The sequence below is a fragment of the Dermacentor andersoni genome, unplaced genomic scaffold (assembly GCF_023375885.2).
Source record: "Dermacentor andersoni unplaced genomic scaffold, qqDerAnde1_hic_scaffold ctg00000044.1, whole genome shotgun sequence".
Taxonomy (NCBI): domain Eukaryota; kingdom Metazoa; phylum Arthropoda; class Arachnida; order Ixodida; family Ixodidae; genus Dermacentor; species Dermacentor andersoni.
In genome coordinates this window covers 599,786-620,673 of record NW_027314758.1, presented here as the reverse complement: position 1 = coordinate 620,673, position 20,888 = coordinate 599,786, and the positions used below count along the sequence as shown (strand labels likewise).

Sequence of the window (20,888 nt, the reverse complement as noted above, 5' to 3'; positions counted from 1 at the left end):
TAATAGTTCGGCTGATTAGGCATGCAACGATACACGCCATAGACTGTACACTTCGAACACACCTCACCGCTTCGCCGCAGAAAAAGATAGGTCAGAACAAAATCCCGAAAAGGAAAACAGAGATGCGTATTTGCTATGCATGTAATTGACGAAGAATGCAAAAGCAAAAAAAAAAATAAAAGAGGAAGAAAGAAAGAAAAAGTCCATAATACAATGAATTAACGAACCGCTTTCCCGTATAAGCCATGCGACCAGGCACCTTGATGCCAAGAACTTGAATGTGCAAAACTTGGCTTTTTAACTTTCTGTTTTCTTTAAATCGCATTCGATATACCACGAGGCTACAAGCGTTAGCGAAACCTACGCACGTACTGCTCTTGCGCGTTTCGTTTTTTTTTTTTGGCACAGCAAAAACTGCCAGACCATTTTTTTAAAATAAAGTTTCCTCTTCTTCTTCTTGGCAAGCTACCCCTACAAACTTCTATATATATATATATATATATATATATATATATATATATATATATATATATATTGTCACGTGGTGGTGACGTTGAAGAAAGAACACAGTAGCAATACTGTGAACAAGAAAACTAACTTTTATTGGGCGAACCTGTGCCCACAAAACAGGCTACACTTATAGCGCAACGATAGCGGCGAACACGCTCGGCGATCGTCGAAAATCTGCTCAGCGGGTCAAGCGCGTCGGCTTTTATAGAGCAGTCGTCGAATGTTCCAGACTAATCGTTTGGACCCGCGTGCTTTCCACAATGTTCTACACCATTCGCGTCACACGATGAAATCAGATAACACAACGTTCGGGGGACAACAGACAGCCGGGTAGAAGCATCGATAACTTTCCAGAAACGTCGGATACATGCAGGCGCGTCCCGCGCTGTGCGATTGCATTTGTTAAGCGGCGAAACGTGGTCGCCCGATAAAGATAAGTACACGTATCAATACCCCCCTCTTAAAAAGCATCGACCCGATGCTGCAAACAAACGAAGGTAATAAACAAAAGCACTCGTAGCAAAGAAAAGAACAAAATGACGAAGTTCGTCAGCGTCCGTAAAAGGGTTTAAGGCGCACCACGTGGACCACTTCAGATCGTGCGCGGCGCCGCTGTGAATGCGAAATGCCGTCTGGCACGACCTCATAGTCCAGAGCGCCAATACGTCGGATGACCTTGTAGGGTCCGAAATAGCGTCGGAGTAGTTTCTCACTGAGTCCTCGTCGGCGTATCGGGGTCCAAACCCAAACACGGTCGCCGGGCTGGTACTCAACAAAGCGTCGTCGGAGGTTGTAGTGTCGGCTGTCGGTCCTCTGTTGGTTCTTGATCCGTAGGCGGGCGAGCTGTCGGGCTTCTTCGGCTCGCTGGAGATAGCTAGCGACGTCAACATTCTCTTCGTCAGTGACGTGGGGCAGCATGGCGTCGAGTGTCGTCGTCGGGTTCCTGCCGTAAACCAGCTTAAACGGCGTGATCTGTGTTGTTTCTTGCACCGCCGTGTTGTAAGCGAATGTTACGTACGGCAGGACGGCATCCCAGGTCTTGTGTTCGACGTCGACGTACATCGCTAGCATGTCGGCGAGGGTCTTATTCAGCCGCTCCGTAAGACCATTCGTCTGCGGGTGGTACGCCGTGGTTCTCCTGTGCCTTGTCTGACTGTATTTCAGAATGGCTTGGGTGAGCTCCGCTGTAAAGGCCGTTCCTCTGTCCGTGATGAGGACTTCTGGGGCGCCATGTCGAAGCAGGATGTTTTCGACAAAGAATTTCGCCACTTCGGCTGCGCTACCTTTCGGCAGTGCTTTAGTTTCAGCGAAGCGGGTGAGGTAGTCTGTCGCCACGACGATCCACTTATTTCCGGTTGTTGACGTCGGAAAGGGTCCCAGCAAGTCCATCCCGATCTGCTGGAATGGTCGGCAAGGAGGCTCGATTGGCTGTAGTAATCCGGCTGGCCTTGTCGGCGGTGTCTTGCGTCGCTGACAGTCTCGGCATGTTCTGACATAACGTGCGACGTCGGCGGTCAGGCGCGGCCAATAATACTTTTCTTGTATCCTCGATAGTGTCCGGGAAAAACCGAGGTGTCCAGCGGTCGGATCGTCATGTAGGGCGTGCAATACTTCTGGACGAAGTCCTGACGGGACAACAAGAAGGTAGTTGGCGCGGGCTGGTGAAAAGTTCTTCTTCACGAGGAGATTGTTTTGAAGCGTGAAGGAAGATAATCCGCGCTTAAATGCCCTGGGGACAACGTCGGTGTGCCCTTCCAAATATTCCACCAGGCCTTTTAGCTCCGGGTCTGCCCGTTGCTGTTCAGCGAAGTCTTCCGCGCTTATCATGCCAAGGAAGGCGTCATCTTCGTCATCTTGCGGCGGCGGGTCAATGGGGGCGCGTGATAGGCAATCGGCATCGGAGTGTTTTCGTCCTGACTTGTAGGTTACAGTGATGTCGTATTCTTGTAGTCTGAGGCTCCACCGTGCCAGTCGTCCTGAAGGATCCTTTATACTCGCTAGCCAACACAACGCGTGATGGTCACTGACGACTTTGAATGGCCTGCCATAAAGATAAGGGCGAAATTTAGCTGTAGCCCAAACGATGGCGAGGCATTCCTTTTCGGTTGTAGAATAGTTGCCTTCCGCTTTTGACAGCGACCGGCTAGCGTAAGCTATCACCTGTTCGACTCCGTTTCTCCTCTGGACTAGAACGGCACCGAGGCCTAGGCTACTGGCGTCAGTATGGATTTCTGTATCGGCGTACTCGTCGAAGTGCGCAAGTACCGGCGGCGACTGCATGCGTCGTTTGAGTTCTTCAAATGCGTCGGCCTGCGGCGTTTCCCACTTGAACTCAACATCACATTTAGTTAGACGTGTCAACGGCTCGGCGATGCGTGAAAAGTCCTTGACAAAGCGCCTGTAGTAGGCACACATGCCAAGGAATCTACGCACTGCCTTCTTGTCGGTGGGCTGCGGGAACTTTGCGATGGCAGCTGTTTTCTGGGGGTCGGGGCGTACTCCGGATTTACTGATGACGTGGCCTAGGAACAGAAGCTCGTCGTAAGCGAAGCGGCATTTTTCTGGCTTCAGAGTGAGCCCTGATGACTTGATGGCCTCTAGTACTGTGGCAAGCCGCCTAAGGTGATCGTCGAAATTTCCGGCGAATACAACGACGTCATCCAAGTAAACGAGACAGGTCTGCCATTTCAATCCCGATAAAACCGTGTCCATCACGCGCTGGAACGTTGCAGGCGCCGAGCACAGTCCAAATGGCATAACCTTGAACTCGTAGAGGCCGTCTGGGGTGATGAAGGCGGTCTTTTCGCGATCTCTTTCGTCGACTTCTATTTGCCAATAGCCAGACTTGAGGTCCATCGAGGAGAAGTACTTAGCGTTGCAGAGCCGATCCAATGCGTCGTCTATCCGTGGAAGGGGGTATACGTCCTTCTTCGTGATCTTGTTCAGACGACGATAATCGACGCAGAAACGTAGGGTTCCGTCCTTTTTCTTCACCAGGACAACAGGGGATGCCCATGGGCTTTTCGACGGCTGGATGATGTCGTCGCGCAGCATTTCGTCGACTTGTTCTCTTATAGCTTCGCGTTCTCGCGGCGAAACTCGGTAAGGGCTTTGGCGGAGTGGTCGAGCGTACTCCTCGGTGATTATGCGATGCTTGGCGACTGGTGTTTGTCGAATCCTCGATGTCGTCGAAAAGCAGCTTTTGTATCGTCGGAGCAGACTTCTGAGCTGCTGTTGCTTAATCACTGGGAGACTTGGATTAATGTCGTAGTCTGGTTCGGGAACCATGGTCGTCGGGGTAGATGCGGCGGAATCCGAGAGGACAAACGCATTACTTGTTTCCAGAATTTCCTCGATGTACGCGATCGTCGTGCCCTTGTTGAGGTGCTTGAACTCCTGGCTGAAGTTTGTCAGCAACACTTCAGTTTTCCCTCCATGCAGTCGAGCGATCCCTCTTGCGACGCAAATTTCACGGTCTAGCAGTAGACGTTGGTCGCTTTCGATGACGCCTTCTACGTCAGCGGGTATTTCGGTGCCGACCGAAATAACAATGCTGGAGCGGGGCGGGATGCTCACTTGGTCTTCGAGCACATTCAAGGCGTGGTGACTACGAGGGCTCTCCGGCGGTATCGCTTTATCTTCCGACAGCGTTATTGACTTCGACTTCAGGTTGATGATTGCGCCGTGTTGGTCCAGGAAGTCCATACCGAGAATGACGTCTCGTGAACACTGTTGGAGGATAACGAAGGTGACAGAGTAAGTCCGGTCGTGAATGGTAATTCTTGCCGTGCACATTCCTGTCGGCGTAATCAGGTGTCCTCCAGCGGTCCGAATTTGAGGGCCTTCCCATGCAGTCTTAACCTTCTTCATCTGGACGGCGATGTGTCCACTCATGACTGAGAAATCGGCGCCTGTGTCGATTAAGGCGGTGACTGCGTGGCCGTCTAGAAGCACGTCGAGGTCGGTGGTTCTTTGTCTTGCGTTGCAGTTGGGTCTTGGCGTCGGATCACGGCTGCGTCGTGTTGAATTGAAGCTAGTACGTCGCGTCGTGAAGTCGTCTTTCGTCGGTGCAGTCTTGGCTTCCTGACTTCCTCGGGACGGTGGCGCGTCGTCATTATGTCGTCGAGATGGTTTCTTCGGCGCTTTCGTCGGCGGCGGAGGATCTTCGTCAGTTCGACGAACAGCAACCGCACCTCCATCGGTTGCTGCTTTTAGTTTTCCGGATATGGGCTCGCTGACCGGCCCCGGGCTGGGCCACTGTATGGTCGGCGCTGCGGCGACAGGTAGCGGCCTGGTGATGGCGAACGCGACGGTCGTCGAGAGCTCCATTGAGTAGCGGCGAGGTAGTCGGCGATGTCACGTGGGCGCTCTCCAAGCTGTGGACGCGGCGCGTTAACGGCGAAACCTCGCAGTCCCATCTCTCGGTATGGGCATCGTCGGTAGACGTGACCTGCCTCTCCGCAGTGGTAGCAGAGCGGGCGGTGGTCAGGAGCGCGCCAAACGTCAGTCTTCCTCGGGTAGCTGCGCTGGGCGACGGGTGGGCGTGCTGGCGGCGGCGGTGGTGGTCGACGGAATTGCGGCGTTACGGGGCCCTGGCGCGGTAGTGGAAAGGGACCTTGACGGCGGGCGACGGCGGCGTAGCTCATCGCTTGCGGCTGAGGCTGCGGTGGTTCTGGTTGCACCTCAGGAACTCCAAGCGATCGGTGCACCTCTTCTTTTACGATGTCGGCGATCGAAGCCACTTGAGGCTGCGACGAAGGCAAGACCTTGCGCAGTTCTTCGCGCACAATGGCCCTGATGGTCTCGCGCAGATCGTCCGTGGCCAGTGATTGAATTCCTGCGTAGGGGGTAGAGCTTGTACGGCGGTTGAATTGCCGGTTCCGCATTTCGAGTGTCTTCTCGATGTTCGTCGCCTCACGAAGAAACTCTTCGACGGTCTTCGGTGGGCTTCTTACCATCCCGGCGAAAAGTTCCTCCTTCACACCACGCATGAGTAGGCGAACTTTCTTTTCCTCGGCCATATCCGGGTCGGCGTGGCGGAACAGACGGGTCATTTCTTCCGTAAAGATGGCAACGTTCTCGTTTGGTAGCTGCACTCGGGCGTCCAGCATAGCTTCGGCCCTTTCCTTGCGCACGACACTTGTAAAGGTGCACAGGAAGCCGCTACGGAACAGGTCCCACGTAGTCAAGGTCGACTCCCTGTTCTCAAACCACGTTCTGGCGGCGTCTTCTAAGGCGAAGTAGACATGCCGCAGCTTGTCGTCGGAGTCCCAGTTGTTGAATGTCGCGATTCGCTCGTAGGTCTCCAGCCAAGATTCCGGGTCTTCAGTCGCTGCTCCATGGAAGGTCGGTGGGTCCCGGGGTTGTTGTAGGATAACGGGGGACGCTGGGGCAGCCATTGAGGTTGTCTTGACCACGATCTTCTTTGTCGCCTCAGGTAGAAGTCCGTGCTCTGGGGGCAGGCCTTGCAGTCTGCGGCTAGCACGCTGGTCTTGGGCGGTGTCGGTTTTGTCCTCGGGCGTCGGGCTTGGATCGCGGCTTTGCGGGGGCGTTCGGTACATGAACGCACAAGCACCTCCACCAGATGTCACGTGGTGGTGACGTTGAAGAAAGAACACAGTAGCAATACTGTGAACAAGAAAACTAACTTTTATTGGGCGAACCTGTGCCCACAAAACAGGCTACACTTATAGCGCAACGATAGCGGCGAACACGCTCGGCGATCGTCGAAAATCTGCTCAGCGGGTCAAGCGCGTCGGCTTTTATAGAGCAGTCGTCGAATGTTCCAGACTAATCGTTTGGACCCGCGTGCTTTCCACAATGTTCTACACCATTCGCGTCACACGATGAAATCAGATAACACAACGTTCGGGGACAACAGACAGCCGGGTAGAAGCATCGATAACTTTCCAGAAACGTCGGATACATGCAGGCGCGTCCCGCGCTGTGCGATTGCATTTGTTAAGCGGCGAAACGTGGTCGCCCGATAAAGATAAGTACACGTATCAATATATATATATATAAATTTTTTTTTGACGCAGTAGATAAGCTCGCTTTCGTGTTTTCGAAGTTCTCTTTTATTTCTTCTCCTCGCTTTCTCTGCTACTGTTTGCCTGGAAACCTTGAGCATGGCTCAATTCTCGCACCCCATGCTGTGCCCTAATGTGGTTTGCGCGACCGTCTGCCAGTTGGGGCGAGTTGTTTTTTTCAGACGCGTTAGGTTACGTCTTGAGAAGTTAGCCGCGTGTTGCAAACCGGCCACGAAGGACGCTCGGGCAACAACAGGGCCGCTTGTTGGAGAAATACGCTGCATTAGGGCCCAAATAGAGCACTGACTCGTGGCTTCCTGCTGTTTTCTCCGCATGCTGGCTTTACTAGACGGGACGTTGCGTAATTGGCGTAGTAACGATCTTGACGCCCCAACTCGGGAGGCGGCGACTGCTCTTACTTTTCAGTCCCACGCGCCAGACAGGTCCCTTGTTTTCAGAGAGAGAGAGAGAGAGAGAGAGAGAGAGAGAGAGAACAACTTTAGTAAATATGCCTGCAGAGTCGGTTAGGCTCGCTCCACGCAGGGAGGACAAGCTTTTACCGCGACGCGGCGACTACGTCAGTCTCGTGCGTTGTGCTCCTCGAGGTCTTGGTTCCTCGCTACTTCCGCGGATCCGAGAGGGCCGCCGCCCCCTTCCTGGGGGTGCTGCCCCCCTTCGCCTCGGTTTCGCGAGGTCGCTGCCTCTCTAGAGCTGCCGAGACCTGCTGGACGGCGTTTAGTTGTGTATCTTGGTCCTAGATCCTCGTTGCAGCCTCTAGCTGCGGCGGGATCGTCGTCTTCTCACTGGCTTCTCGTGGCCACATCCACCGCGGCTCACATCCTATGGGACTGTAGTATAAATCCCTTGTTTTCAACGTCGCCTTAAAGTGAAATAGTCCGGAGAGTGACAAATAAAGGAATCACGCGCAAGAAGCTGAATTCGAGTAATGGTTGGCTAGTTTGGCGTGGCTTCAAACATAAAATCAGTATAGAAATGGAAGAAGGATATTGAAAGGGGTTAGTTAATTTATGAAGAACGAAGGATTCAGCTAAACGAATTCATTTTTTATTAGCATTATTATAAGATAATAAGCATTATAAGCATTAAATAAAATATAAGCATTGTAAAATGAAACGTCTCAATACAGGCTGGAGAGTGCCTCCGGAAAAGGCTGGATCCGCCTGCGAGAAACAGGACGCGGAAAGGCGCAGTAAAACGAACGAGCGCTGCCACAATTTCAATCAATCAATCAATCAATCAATCAATCAATCAATCAATCAATCAATCAATCAATCAATCAATCAATCAATCAATCAATCAATCAATCAATCAATCAATCAATCAATCAATCAATCAATCAATCAATCAATCAATCGAGAAGGCGAAGACCCGACGAAGAAACTTAATATGTGTATCTATGGGATCGGCACGCGTGGTATACGTATGGTGAAAAGGCCAGCCTCAATTTCGTAACTGTGTCTTCCGAGAGGCGGCTTTAACGTTGCATTGATTCCTGTTCGCCTATCGTTATTATTGAAAGAGAATGAAAGGGCTTCGCCATATGGTTACCTAACCAGACACACACAAAGAAAAAGAAAAGCATAACAACCACCGTTCCTGCTGGTCGTTCCTGCCAATCCCATATTCCTCGCTCAGTCATATTATGTATTTTCGGTTAATGCTTCATTCACACGAGTGAAATCTCAATGGAACCGTCGCACTTTATTTTTTCTCCTTCTTATTTTTCCGTTCCGGGTGTCCGGCACGCGAGCGATAGAAACTGGCTCGAATCCGCCGCTCGTGTTTGGCCCACAAAGAGAGAGCGTCGCGGGTGAGAATCGCGAGACGCGGCATTCGCTTTGCCCCACGGCTAAGGTCGCTCGCCCTGTCGAACCCTTCTCTGTCCGGCGCCAGACGGTTCTAAACGCGCGCCCATGTAGCAGGCGAATAGCGCGCGGTCGCTGCGGCTTCCGCGCGCGTCCACTTTTGTTCGACTCCAACGCGGGACGCGCGCTCCGTCGACGGCAGAGCGTGAAGGCCGACGCGACGAGTGCGCTGCGTTGACGGTTCGCGTATCAGACGCCGCAAGGACGTCGTCGCGTCCCCGTTGCGCGCGACGCTGCGCGGTCGCGCTCTAGTACGCCGACGGGGCAACGACGCGCTCACCTCCCCCGCCTGGCCCTGACGAAAGTGGTAACGCGCGCGCAACGCGAATCTGTTGCGTCACGGTTATCGACGACGCAACAGAGAAAGTGACAGGATTGGAGGGACATACGGGGGTCTAACCTCACAAAGCGAACACTGATTGAGCTGTGGGAGACGTCGTTGTGGAGGGTTCGCGGTTAACGTTGACGACCTGGGCTTCTTTAAGAGAGAGAGAGAGAGAGAGAAAAAAGGAGGCATGGAAAGGCCGGGAGGTTAACCAGAGGCAGTTCCGGTTGGCCACCCTGCACGTGGGAAGGGTGAAGGGGGATAGAAAGAGAGCGGAGGCTTCTTTAAAGTGTGTACGTAAAGCTATACGTATGTGGAAATCTTTGAATTTCGTTCGAATCGGAGTGCGACCAGCGCGGCCGGAAATGGAAACTCCGACCTCGCGATCAGCAGCGCGTGGCGACACCATTGACGCGAGCAGCGAGCGCTAACGCAGGTGCTTACGGTACACAATGTGACGGGTGGTTAACAAATTGGAGAAACGAAACCTGGCGAACCGTTGCGAGACAGCGGTCGTCGCTTATCGATCGAGAGCTTCGAAGCATATTAAGCGGTCTCGAGTTACTTACGGCGCTTGTCAAGAAAAAAATAATGATAAATGAAGCTTCTGCGCCTTGCATCTGTGCCCATCGGAACTATGGGAGACGTCCGTTCCTCTAGCCGACGTCCTCTTACGTCCGCGTACTGCTCGAAAGGTCTGGGGAAAGAAGGACGGAGTCCCGCTCGCACCCTCGAGACCTTTCTTCGCCTTAGACATGTCCGACTTTGCTGACATGTCCAGCGTCAGGATTGGCAAGAATTTGCTGTCATTCATTCATTCATTCATTCATTCATTCCTTCATTCATTCATTTGACACACCCTCAAGCGCCGAGGCATTGTCGAGGGGAGTGGGTTACATAATATAAAAAAGGAACAATAACAGAATGAAGCATGGTACATTATATAGTATTAGCGGTAGATCGTAAAATATAAAACAACTATCGCACACATCGCAGACGTCGCAACTCGCATACGAAAAGAAGGCGGGGTGGGGGATACATAAAACGATCGCGCGGGATTATCACAGTGAAGGCACGTAGATAAAGAACTACAAAAAACAGTGTGATCGGAGATGCAATTATAGCGTAAGGGATATTCGTGAATATGGACGCTGCTTCTAACTCCGGGGTTTCAGAGTGTCCTCAGGATTTGTGCTTTTCTCCGAAGCGCTTTGTTTTAAATTATGCAGGAGAAAGCGACTCCAGGATAGGCTCTAATAGGTACTACTTTACCAAATAGGGACTCGTAACGTTGTTTAAATGGGTCTCTATCGAAGCAAACGCACGCACAACAATTAGAAATTGTGATCCTAAGATTTCGCGCTTTATTTTTTTTCATCGTTCGCAGAGCGAATATGTGTCGGGCTACTACGTCCAGCAGCGACCATGGAGTCCGACCAAGAGACGGGGCCCCATATCGTCGGACTTCAAGACACCCGGTCCGGGGGCCTTCACTATCCCGTCAACCATAGGTGAGACACCTTGAACTTGAACTTCACTTGAACACAACACACAAACGAAACACGCTTGAACAAAAGACCCGCTGACGTTCAGGCTGCACATAAAAAAGCCACTGACGGACTCGGAATGGTCCGCAACATTACATGGCGGTAGGGTACAGTAAAGCAAGCACAACGCGAGAACAGCCTATTTACAATAAAAGCGTAAAGCACAGTCCTAGTACATGACGTAAAAGAAAGGAAGAAAAATTTAGACAATGTTGTTTGTAAACTTTCGGCATGATTAACACTTACTGTCTGCCAAACACGAAATTCGAGAGAAAAAAAGATAAACAGCATTTCTGCGAACTCAGGGCCTCGAATTCAAAGTTTCAGTAAGGAGTCGTCTTTGCTACTTACAAAGTGCTCCATCAGAAGCCCCATGCCTTACAAGAGCAGAAATTCCCATTCATCGCGAAATCGTCCCTCTCCCCTAAACTTTCGTGGCCTACGCTGCAATAACATTACAATGGATTTAAATGTAAGAAGCTACACGTATATATAATAGCTACAATTTCGTAATGCTATTCAAGTAACGGGGTATCAGTTAACGTATCATTTCGTTACTATAATTTCTCCATCTTCAATATACGACAACGTTAGGGCTGTATTTCCGGCCATTGATCTTTCTAAGATTAAGCTGGTACACAAAAATTCAGTTCAGTTTGTATTACTTCGTTATAACAAATATTTATCATCGTCTTCTGACCTTCTATTGCCATGTTTAACCCTCCTCCATGAGGGCCTCTATGCAGAATACCTGAAGTATATGGAGATATTTTCAAACTCGGAACGTTGCTTCTGAATTGGTTAGTCAAATCCAATATCAAACCCAATACATTAAGTCAAGTCAGACATTGCATAATCCAATAGTTTTGCAGACATGTTTAAAATACAATACTTGTCCCAATGCCATTGAATGCTTTAATTCTGTCCCCGAAGAAGGCGCGCGTTGCCACCTAGACCCCATTTTAGTTGTTACTGATGATTTCTCGTCAGTCATCAGTAGGTTAGAAGAAATAACAAATATAGGAATAAATAAATAAATAAATAAATTTTGACCACGGCCTTCATTACAATCTCAGCCCAAATGTTTAAATTGTTCTTATCAAACTGAAAATGGGGCCACATGCTTGAACAGTGAGCAGAATAACACTGCTTCATTAGCGCACGAACCTCGCAATTTTTATATGTATATTTTATTGATACTTACTGCTATCCCGTGATACTGGAACGTTTTAATAGTGGTTACATAATAGCAGCACATTTAAGCACAAACAATGTTTTGGCAGAACACAGCGCACACGAAGCTATCAACCATCCGCCCACCTAGGCGCGGTACTTATCGCAGGTTGCTTTCAAGATGGGGTCCGTGCAGCCGCACTCAGCTGCGCCATACATAGACGCCGCCGGAGTAGAGCGCCTCCGGTGCCTCGCGCGCGGTGGTAGACGACGCGGTTCCTCCCCGCCTTCCTTCCTTGCGCGCGCGATATTGAGCCACCATCGTCGGCTCACCCTCGCACGCTTTCACTCGAACCTATAACAGAATACGGTGCGCGGCCACGGTGTTATCGCACTTCGACCGCTATACGGAACACCACGGTGACGCCGGCGCCGACGGCGGAAATGCGCCTTGAGAGTCCATATAATTGGCTAACGCAATAAAGGGCTCCCTACGCCGTGCTCCCATGTGAATACGCAACTTATGATGTGACACTACCGAAGCGACGTCGCGTATGCGCGAGCCCGTTCGTACAGTACATAGGATATTCCATCGATCGAGTTCTCAACACTGTTCCCTAAACTTTGCAGGGGACAGGGCAAGCACCAATGTCACGAAAGGTCAAAAGGCTCCGGCCTTCACCTTTGGAACCAAGTAAGTCGCTCACTTCGGATGCTGGTATAACTTTGCGACACCCATCTGTAATTGAATGATTTTCTTTTGTATTTAATGCATGTCAAATGGTATATACAGCCGTATCTGCACTCCCGTATCGTTGGGTGAATTTCTATACACGCTCTCACGGAAACAAACGTGGAATTAAGGAAGCATGCGGATGCTGACTATTCATGTGCACTTGATGAAGAAGGAGCCAAGTATTGCAACCGCATCAGTGCACTCTGCTCACAGCATAGCGAATCCGGTGCAGTGGTGCTCACAGTGAGAGTTTTTGCATCAGACAACGCGGCGAGGTGCTTTGTGACCGCTATTTGTAGGAACGCGAGGCCTTGTTAAGTATTCAGTCAAGTGGTGTGAGACCTCTGTATATGAACTTTATTTCTTATTTATTTTTTGCTGTTTACATAATGATTAAAATTCTGAAAAAGTAAGCCACCGAATGACCCAGTTATTTGAAACATGAAAAATCAATTCAAGTTGAATTAAGAAATGTCAAGGCGAAGGAAAATGACACAAAGCAGAAGTGAAATTAATCGGACGAACAAAACTTCACATTACTTAGGCTATACGTATGCAGGCTATAGGCTTGGGATGTATGTAGTTTGTTATAGCACAGGCATGCATAGTCAGAGAGCGATATATAGGCAACAGGCGAACGTCTAATAACAGCCCACATCGCCAGCACATTTCTTCGTTCACTGCACGAAAGAAACAAAACGAAAGAAAAATTGTGCAGAAATCAATTATTACCAATGGTAGGCAAATTGCCGAACACATCCAGAAAGCTGTTTGATTTATTATAGGAATGATGCGTTTGAAGGCGTGTATTTGTGACAGTGAAGCTATTTAATATAACGCTTGTTATTTCATTGCGTGATTGCGTAGAGAACAGCGCGTTAACCAGCAAATCTGTAGCGGTAGTATATCGTGTTAAACCGCGTGAAACCAGACACACAACGCAAAAATGGGGACGTGGACAAGCGTAGGCATCTTGTTTGGAACTACAGACAACCAGGTCGCATACCCTACTGTTGTACTACAAGTGCACAGCATTTTCACCTTCCAGAGCTGTAATACTTGGCGTTAAAAGTACCTTTCACAAAGCGCAGTATACATCACGTTCCTAAGGATATTACGTGTGAGAAGTTGGCAATGCATTCTGCTAACAAAAACAGAAAAGGTTACTGCAACTATTGCATAACGACTCTCACTCCATATTTTATAACCCGGAAGGCTCTCCTACGACGGGGCTGATGTTGCTCCAATCCCTAGTATGTCTGCTGCCTTCCTCGTAATCAAACTTGGGCGCAGGAAGTCTCTCTCCAGAGGCTTCGGGCTGCGGCGGTCCTCACCCATATCGTATCTTGGGCCTGAGGCACAGCACCTGAACACCTCGGTGAAGTGCTCCGCCACCGCGTCTGCAGTGAATGCTCGTCAGTGGCTGTTGCTCGTGCCCACGCATTTACATAACCTGTTATGTATGCGTGTACTTGCGGTCTGCGCACTCGTCTGTGGAACTGTGAACTTTTTTTTTGTGCGTGTTCTAGGACAATTCGAAGCAACTGTGTTTGCATACGCGTTATTTTATTGAGGTATAAATAGACACAGTACTTATTGTCGCCGTTTGCTGGCGATATGATAGTGTACATATCTTTGTGGGTATCTAAACATACGCTCCTTTGACAGACTACATTGATACGGATGTCCTGAGAGCGCACATCCGACACCTGACTCGGATTCCCTCGCACCATCTTGCTTGCTTGCCAGCAAAAAGGCCACTTTCAACTTTTGCTAAAACTGTTGTAAGACATCAGTCCTACCTGCCATCAGAATTTACGCCCGCTACACGATTGTCAGATCCATTGTGGTGTCTGCACCGGCCGCAAGTGCAACTGACAATTCCAGGAATCAGAAAGAAAGCTGGAGCGCCATTGCAAGCTTTGAAACAAGCAACTTTGGAGCACATCCACAACGTGCACAGATTCCGGCAACATGTATACACAGATGGTTCTGTAAAACTCAACAGCTTTGCTGCTGCAGTCATCATCCCGGCACAATCTGAGGAAATAAAATTAAGAACTTCATGTGTGACCACATCGACGGGTGCAGAACTCGCGGCGCTCCGTGCTGCACTTGATTTCATTAAGCAGAAGCCACCGCAACAATGGACAGTCTTTAGTGACTCCAAGGCAGCCCTTCAGTGCATGCGAAGCCCAATGCGCCACGGACCCAGTGAACAACTGGCCTCAGAAATTCGGCACATATATCATCAAAGCCATGACAAGGGACACAACATAATCTTTCAGTGGCTTCCAGACATTGTAACATCAGCGGGAATGACCACGCCGACGAAGCCGCCCGATCTGTACATGAAAGTGGTCAACGAGTCTTCATTCCGCTTTCGCGAACAGACGCTGCGGCTGAGCTGCGATTGATGTCCCGTGAGTGTACCTTGCCCCTGTGGGACTCGAATGTTTTCACCATGTGTCGGTTGCGTTCGTTGTCTCCGGACATACGGATGCACCTCCCGCCTGGGTTACCACGACGTGAGCAGACCGTGCTCTACTGTCTGTGGCTAGGCGTTGCCTTTACGAACTCATATGCTTTCCTCATTGGAATGGCCAACAGCCCCACGTGCGACACATGCAACACCGACGAGACGCTAGCACACATTATCTGTGTCTGCCCGCGGTACAGTGCTGAGAGAGAAGTGATGTGCAGAGTACTGGATCAGTTGGATAATCGTCCACTTTCAGAACTGAAAGCTTTAGGCCAGTGCTCCGAAAGAACATCCGCGTTGAAGGCATTACTCGCGCTACTAAGGTTCTTGCGGTCCACGGGGCTTCACGACAGACTCTAAGAATGACGCCCCCTACCGCTCTGTAGTGTACGCGCTTTGTTCGTGCTTGTCTCCCTTTCTTTCTATCTCCCCCTTCCACTCTGCTTCTCTTTCTATCCCCCTTAACCCTTCCCCCTGCGCAGGGTAGCCAACCGGAACTATCTCTGGTTAACCTCCCTGCCTTTCTCTGCATTATTTTCTCTCTCTCTCTCTCTCTAAACATATGCGCAGAACTTTCTGTTCATGCGGTCTGAAGTTTATTTTGCGATACATTTGTGCCACATTTTGTCACATATATTGTGAGAATATTTTTTGGTATCCACCACCACACAACTCCCTTAGCAGAGAGGACTCTGTCGCGGGGAGGCAGCTACAAACGGGCTCGCACCCGAACCTAAACGTACTCAGCAAAATGTATCCCACACAATACAATGACAAATGCCCCTGGTGCCATGAAACACCCACGCTGTATCACATAACGCGGGCATGCCAGAAGATAGATGTGGTACCCTTTATACCAAACCCGAGTGCCGAGCAATGGGAGGGAGTGCTCTCCATCGATCGCCAGGTCGACCAAGAAGGTCTGATTCTGCGAACACAACTGGCAGCAGCATCCAGCAGAGCCCTGGACTAAGGGCAACCTACCGTTGTGCTAGAAGATGGACGAAGCCATCTGAAGACCGCAGAAGACCAGCGAATCTAGAGCTAATAAAGTTTTTCACTCACTCCCTCACACTCTTTGCCAAGCGACGGGTGAGTACTTGGGGCTACATAAAGGTGGCAACCTATCTTATTACACCATGTAAATAATAAAAAATACAGTAAATACAACTACAGTATTATGCCCTGTGGCAAAACAATACAGTTAGAAAAAAATGCACATATGAACATATACATCACTAGGCTCGCCTGATAACTGCAACGTCCTCAACCTGAAAGCTCTACGAGCTTACAAACTCAAAACTTTCTTTACATTTTAGCTGTGGCGAGCATAGGTATAGTTCTAAAAGCCCATACTATGTGTAGGCTTTCTTCGCGAGGACACTTTTCAAGACACTTGTCGCGTCAAGAATCGACAAGTGTCGCTGCAAGTGTAGGAAAGTGTCAATTGCGATGGCATGTGTCGTCAACAAGTCTCACGATGACGCTTGTGCCGTTTTCCTACTCGCCTATAAAACATTTCCAGCGTTTCAAGAGACACCATAGAACAAACAAAAGTCGACGGAAAAGGAAGGACACTGGGAGGCAGTACCAGCGCTTCAAGTGGAAAAGAAACAACACAGAAGAGCATAGAGAAAAGGCAGCAGGTCGGGAAGGACGCCGATTGTTGTCCTGTCGTCTTTTCTCTGTGCTTCTATCGTGTTTCTTGTTCCCCCGAAGCGCTATGGAAATGTCCGAGATGTCGAAGTTTCGACTAGCGCAACTTTGAGCATAGAGTTCCCGCTGTCCCCACTGTTCCCATTGTGCCTGTGAACACTGTCTTCGCATGCTCAGTGGTCGCGTGTGATCGCAGGCCGGAGGAGAAGCGCGACCTCTTCGTCCCGGGTCCCGGCACGTACAACATCGCGGGCCTCTCCGAGAAGGGCAAGGAGACCGTGTCGGCGCCCACCATGGCGCCCAAACTCCGCGAGCCCGAGGGCTTCAAGACGCCGGCGCCGGGGGCCTACAACCCGGAGAAGGCCGAGCAGTGCGTGCTCAGCGCCTCGCCCATGTACACCTTCGGCGCCAAGATCAGGGACCCGAAGCCCGCCGACATACCCGGTGAGCGCACGCCTCGCGTCTCGCTGTATACGCGTCGCGGTCACGTCGCTGTTGTCGCTACGCTGCTGCTACAAGTGTGCACGCGCACTGTGGCACGGGGAGCCAGTGCAACATTTGGTGTACTTTCACGAACACTTCGAGTGGATATGCTATACAGTGTTAGGTACCGTCTTTGCCAAACGGTTGCAGGCCAGAAATCCTGAGTGAGTTGGTAACAGATCCTGGGTGAGTTGCTACAGTGCACGTGTGCTGGTCAGACCGGTGGCGCGTTCCTGCCCTGAAACGGTGGTGCATGTGTTATACGTGTGTGTGCTTGCGTGAATGCGTGTGTGTTGGTGTGTGCGAGAATGCGTTTTCTGCTTGTGTGCGTGGTGGAGAGAATTGTTTATAAAGAAAATCGGATGTTCTCCTCACTCGAATTTTCGAAGGAGAGAATCGTTCACGTATCAATTCGGTACCAAGCAAGGCACTGAGGTGGTCCATCCCTGTATGAATGAAGCGAACTCGAAGCCCTCAAATTTGCTGCTGGGAGATATAGCGCGGCAAAGCTTTCACGCATGTTACAAGGCTCGGACAATGGCGAATCCGTTGCTTTTTGTGTCGCTGTGCGTGATTCTGAGACAGCACTCAATATGTCAAGTCAGCACGTACATTTTTGAATGGAATCATTGCTATGTGACATCCAAAATCAAGAAAGGAGCTGACAGATGTAATAGCATCCTGTGGTATAAAGGTTATAAACAGGGATAACGTGCCTCGGCCAGCCTTTCTGAGGCACTTTGTCCCTGTTTCTAACCTTTATACCACAGTTTGATATGTGACATGTACTGCATAGAAGCACGCAAAAAAAAAAAATGAACCAACAGTCTGCAGTTGAGGGTTAAATGCGACACCCACTGTGCCTCAACCTTGTAAGCCTATGAGGAAAGTGGCACTGAGTGCCACTTCATCATTGCGATTCATCATCGGGCTCCGCGTGCCCTCTGTGGGATATTTCTACAGTGCAAATGCGGCAGTTCCCGATTATGATGACACCTATTTACTGCTGTTCTCAACTATTTCCGTACGACGGGGCTGCGCCGCCCCGAATACTTCGTGTTTAATTTCAGGATTATTGCTCGAGCCGGAAGGAGTGAATTGATTGGCATTTCACTCGAACCTGCGCTTCCTTTGTGAAGCTCCCTGTTAGTGTGAGCCTGTTGCTGGTCACTGCTGCACATATATAATTATTTTCTTGTGTATGTGGGGTACAGCCCCAGCGAGTGCTTCCGACCCGATTCACAAACGCACTCGAAATCTGCACATTCAGTTGCGCTTTGTCATGAACTTATTTATTTCGACTCTAATCCCGTCGACAACTGTGCGTTTTCCTGCGTAAGAGTTGACGAGGTAAGTGTTTTGATGACTACCAGAATTAATTATTCAACGCTGCATTCGCCACAAAAAATACAACGTAGAGTATAGTTCTGTGGAGCCATCGTAGAGTATAGTTCTGTGGAGCCATCGTAGTGAACCTTGGTAAAGGCACTTTGGTTTGCAAGCCTCAACTGTTCTTCTGTGTTCTTCTGAATACTCTGTTGGCCTCTCGCGCTACACTTAATTATTTATTATTTCTTGAGTACCGATATTTCTTGAGTACTGAGCCAGTGTTGCATCAAGCCACAACTCTTGTGACCTTCTGACTCAAGCACATACAGCCAACCGCATGAGTTTTCGGAGCACAGAATTTGTTCCGTTTTCTGTCACTGCACCTGGAATTTAGGAGTACAGCCAGGCCCCGCACACTCTCAAGTTCAACAAATGGCCACAGAGGGCGAAAAATCAATCGAGGCGCGTTTCAGCGTAAGCGCGCAAGTGGAGCTACTGTAATTTGGTCGACTACTTTAATTTGTGCTTTCTCTGCTAGGGGCGCTGAACATGCTGAATTTTTTAATTTACACAAACCAGTGACATGAACAATCGAGGTGTCTAAGGATGCTTTTTTACCTCAGGCAAATAAGCAGTTGATTTTTTAAAAATTTGATTGTTGAAGCTGCTTTTTAGTCATAGCGTCAAGGTTTTTGTGCTCGATTAACCACCGACAGCCGACAGCCTATTGGTATCGATGTGTTTCCTGGCCGTTGGCGTTCGAATACTACGGCGGTAAAACATTTTCGAAAGCATGCTGGTTTCGTCTGCGAGTCATTACATAGACTTGCTGTAAAAAGGTCTACTCTTGGCAAAGAATAGTGCCTCATTTTGTTTAGGCGTTGATTATCATAATGAATGCGGCGGAGGTTGAGGGAGTACGCTTGAAGGTACGTTTTTATGCCGTTGATCTCCATAACACCGCAAGTACGCAAACCGATGTCACAGAACACCCGATGCATCATTGTGTGTTCTCCGTCATCGCTTGTTTGCTGTATGCCTACTAATTCTTCATTTCTTCAAGTGTTGTATCCTCCTTTTGTCCTTGCTCTCTTGTGCTTCACTTACAGTATGTCGTTCCGTCAGCTGTAATGCGCATTTGCAAAACCAATACGTTTGATAAGACGCAGTGGTTATCATAATTTCACTACACGTGTATTAAGCTGGCACATATGGTTCAGATACAGATACCTGTATGCGAACTTGCACGACGTTGATGCGGAGATTAGGATAATTATGACACCCGTAAGGAAGAGGCAGCTGACGGCCGTATAAGCGGTTGCGTTCTTTCCGCCAAACTACCCGGCCTGGTAGTGCTGTAAAGATGCTGTATAAAAGTGACACGCGGTGACAAGGAAATTATTATACTTAGCAGCCGACCGTACGTTTTGTGGCTTAGGTCTTCTTTCTTGTGCGTTTGTGCTACCCTTATTAATGAGCCATTTCTTGACTATGTTCTTGACTATGTAACCGCGTTTGTGTGGATGCGGAGACGTGTGCTTATTGTTGTACTTGTAAAATGCAAATAAAATATTTTCAGGCTTACTCAATCTTTGGTGTCGTGTGCGTTTATTCCAGTCGAGGCCATCGTGCCACCTGGAAACCGCATTCTGTCAGTAGCCCTACACGAAATGCAACAGCTGGAGCGCGGCTGCACAATTTAACTCAGGGCAACGGCGGCGTAATAAACGAAAAACCGCTCGGGATGCCCTTAAAAGTCAGTTTAGAGCGTGCCTTAACTCGATATGACTCAGCGCTACATGTATCCTGCTGCGCCTCGATCGTGCTCCCGCCAGTTTAGTTGCTGTGTAGCAAACGTAGCGCCTACATATTTATGTAGGCGCTACGTTTGCCACACAGCAACCAAACTGGCGGGAGCACGATCGAGGCGCAGCAGCCAGAAACCCAGTAAAGCCACAGAACACCTGGTAAAGCGTGTGCAAAACCCCGTTTCCGTTTCCTGTTGTACAGCGCCACCTGTGGTCGCATACTTTCGTTCACGACGCCACCGCTATGCTTATTTCCGTAGCACTGTGGAAGGTACAGTTTCCCTTCTCTAAGTTTGTATAGGTGTTCTCTGGTACAGCGTGATCTTCGTTCGGGGAGGTCATTATACTTCGCCCTTCCGTTGAGGTTATTTTTCCCGCAAAAGAAGAAAATAGTTTTCATCAATCGTGAATCCAGGCCTACGAAAATTTTTGTGGACTGCGGTATGCATTGACCAGGTGACTGGGACGCGAAACATATTCGAAACCTGGCTGTCGCAGCGCCACCTGTGATGACCGGGCAAAACCCGCTTGTGGACAACCGAACACGTGCCTTTTTCGCGCGCCCGGCTTCCCGCACTTTCGGTCTTCCGGATAGATGGCGCGCAAACCTTGCGGGCGGACGCGGAATGCACAGCGCGCCAACGAAAACAAACGGGCATCCATACGCAAGTTTTGTCATCATGGAGATATCCGTCCAGGCTGACCCGCGTAAACGTTTTTGTTGTCTCGACCCTGGCAGTACTCGACTGAGTATGCGGCCATATTGCCGACGTTATATGTAGCGAGCCAATCGTGCCTATTCCAGGGTCGTGTATTGTTAAAGATATTTTCTCTCTGATTCGATTCACTTTGCATTGTGCGTCCTGCGAATTGGCCGATCTTCGTTACGAGAGCTTCGCGGCTTCGGAGGAGTCAGTGACGAAG

At 49.7% G+C, this 20,888-nt stretch overlaps 1 protein-coding gene across 1 annotated transcript in view; it reads left to right on the top strand.

Moving 5' to 3' along the window:
• The window catches only part of LOC140214441 (uncharacterized), a 111,141-nt gene that overhangs the window by 54,911 nt on the left and 35,342 nt on the right, over positions 1 to 20,888 (top strand). Inside the window, 3 exon segments of the mRNA XM_072285797.1 lie at positions 10,138 to 10,261; positions 12,101 to 12,164; positions 16,541 to 16,788. Of these exon segments, the coding sequence (XP_072141898.1) occupies positions 10,138 to 10,261; positions 12,101 to 12,164; positions 16,541 to 16,788 (436 nt within the window).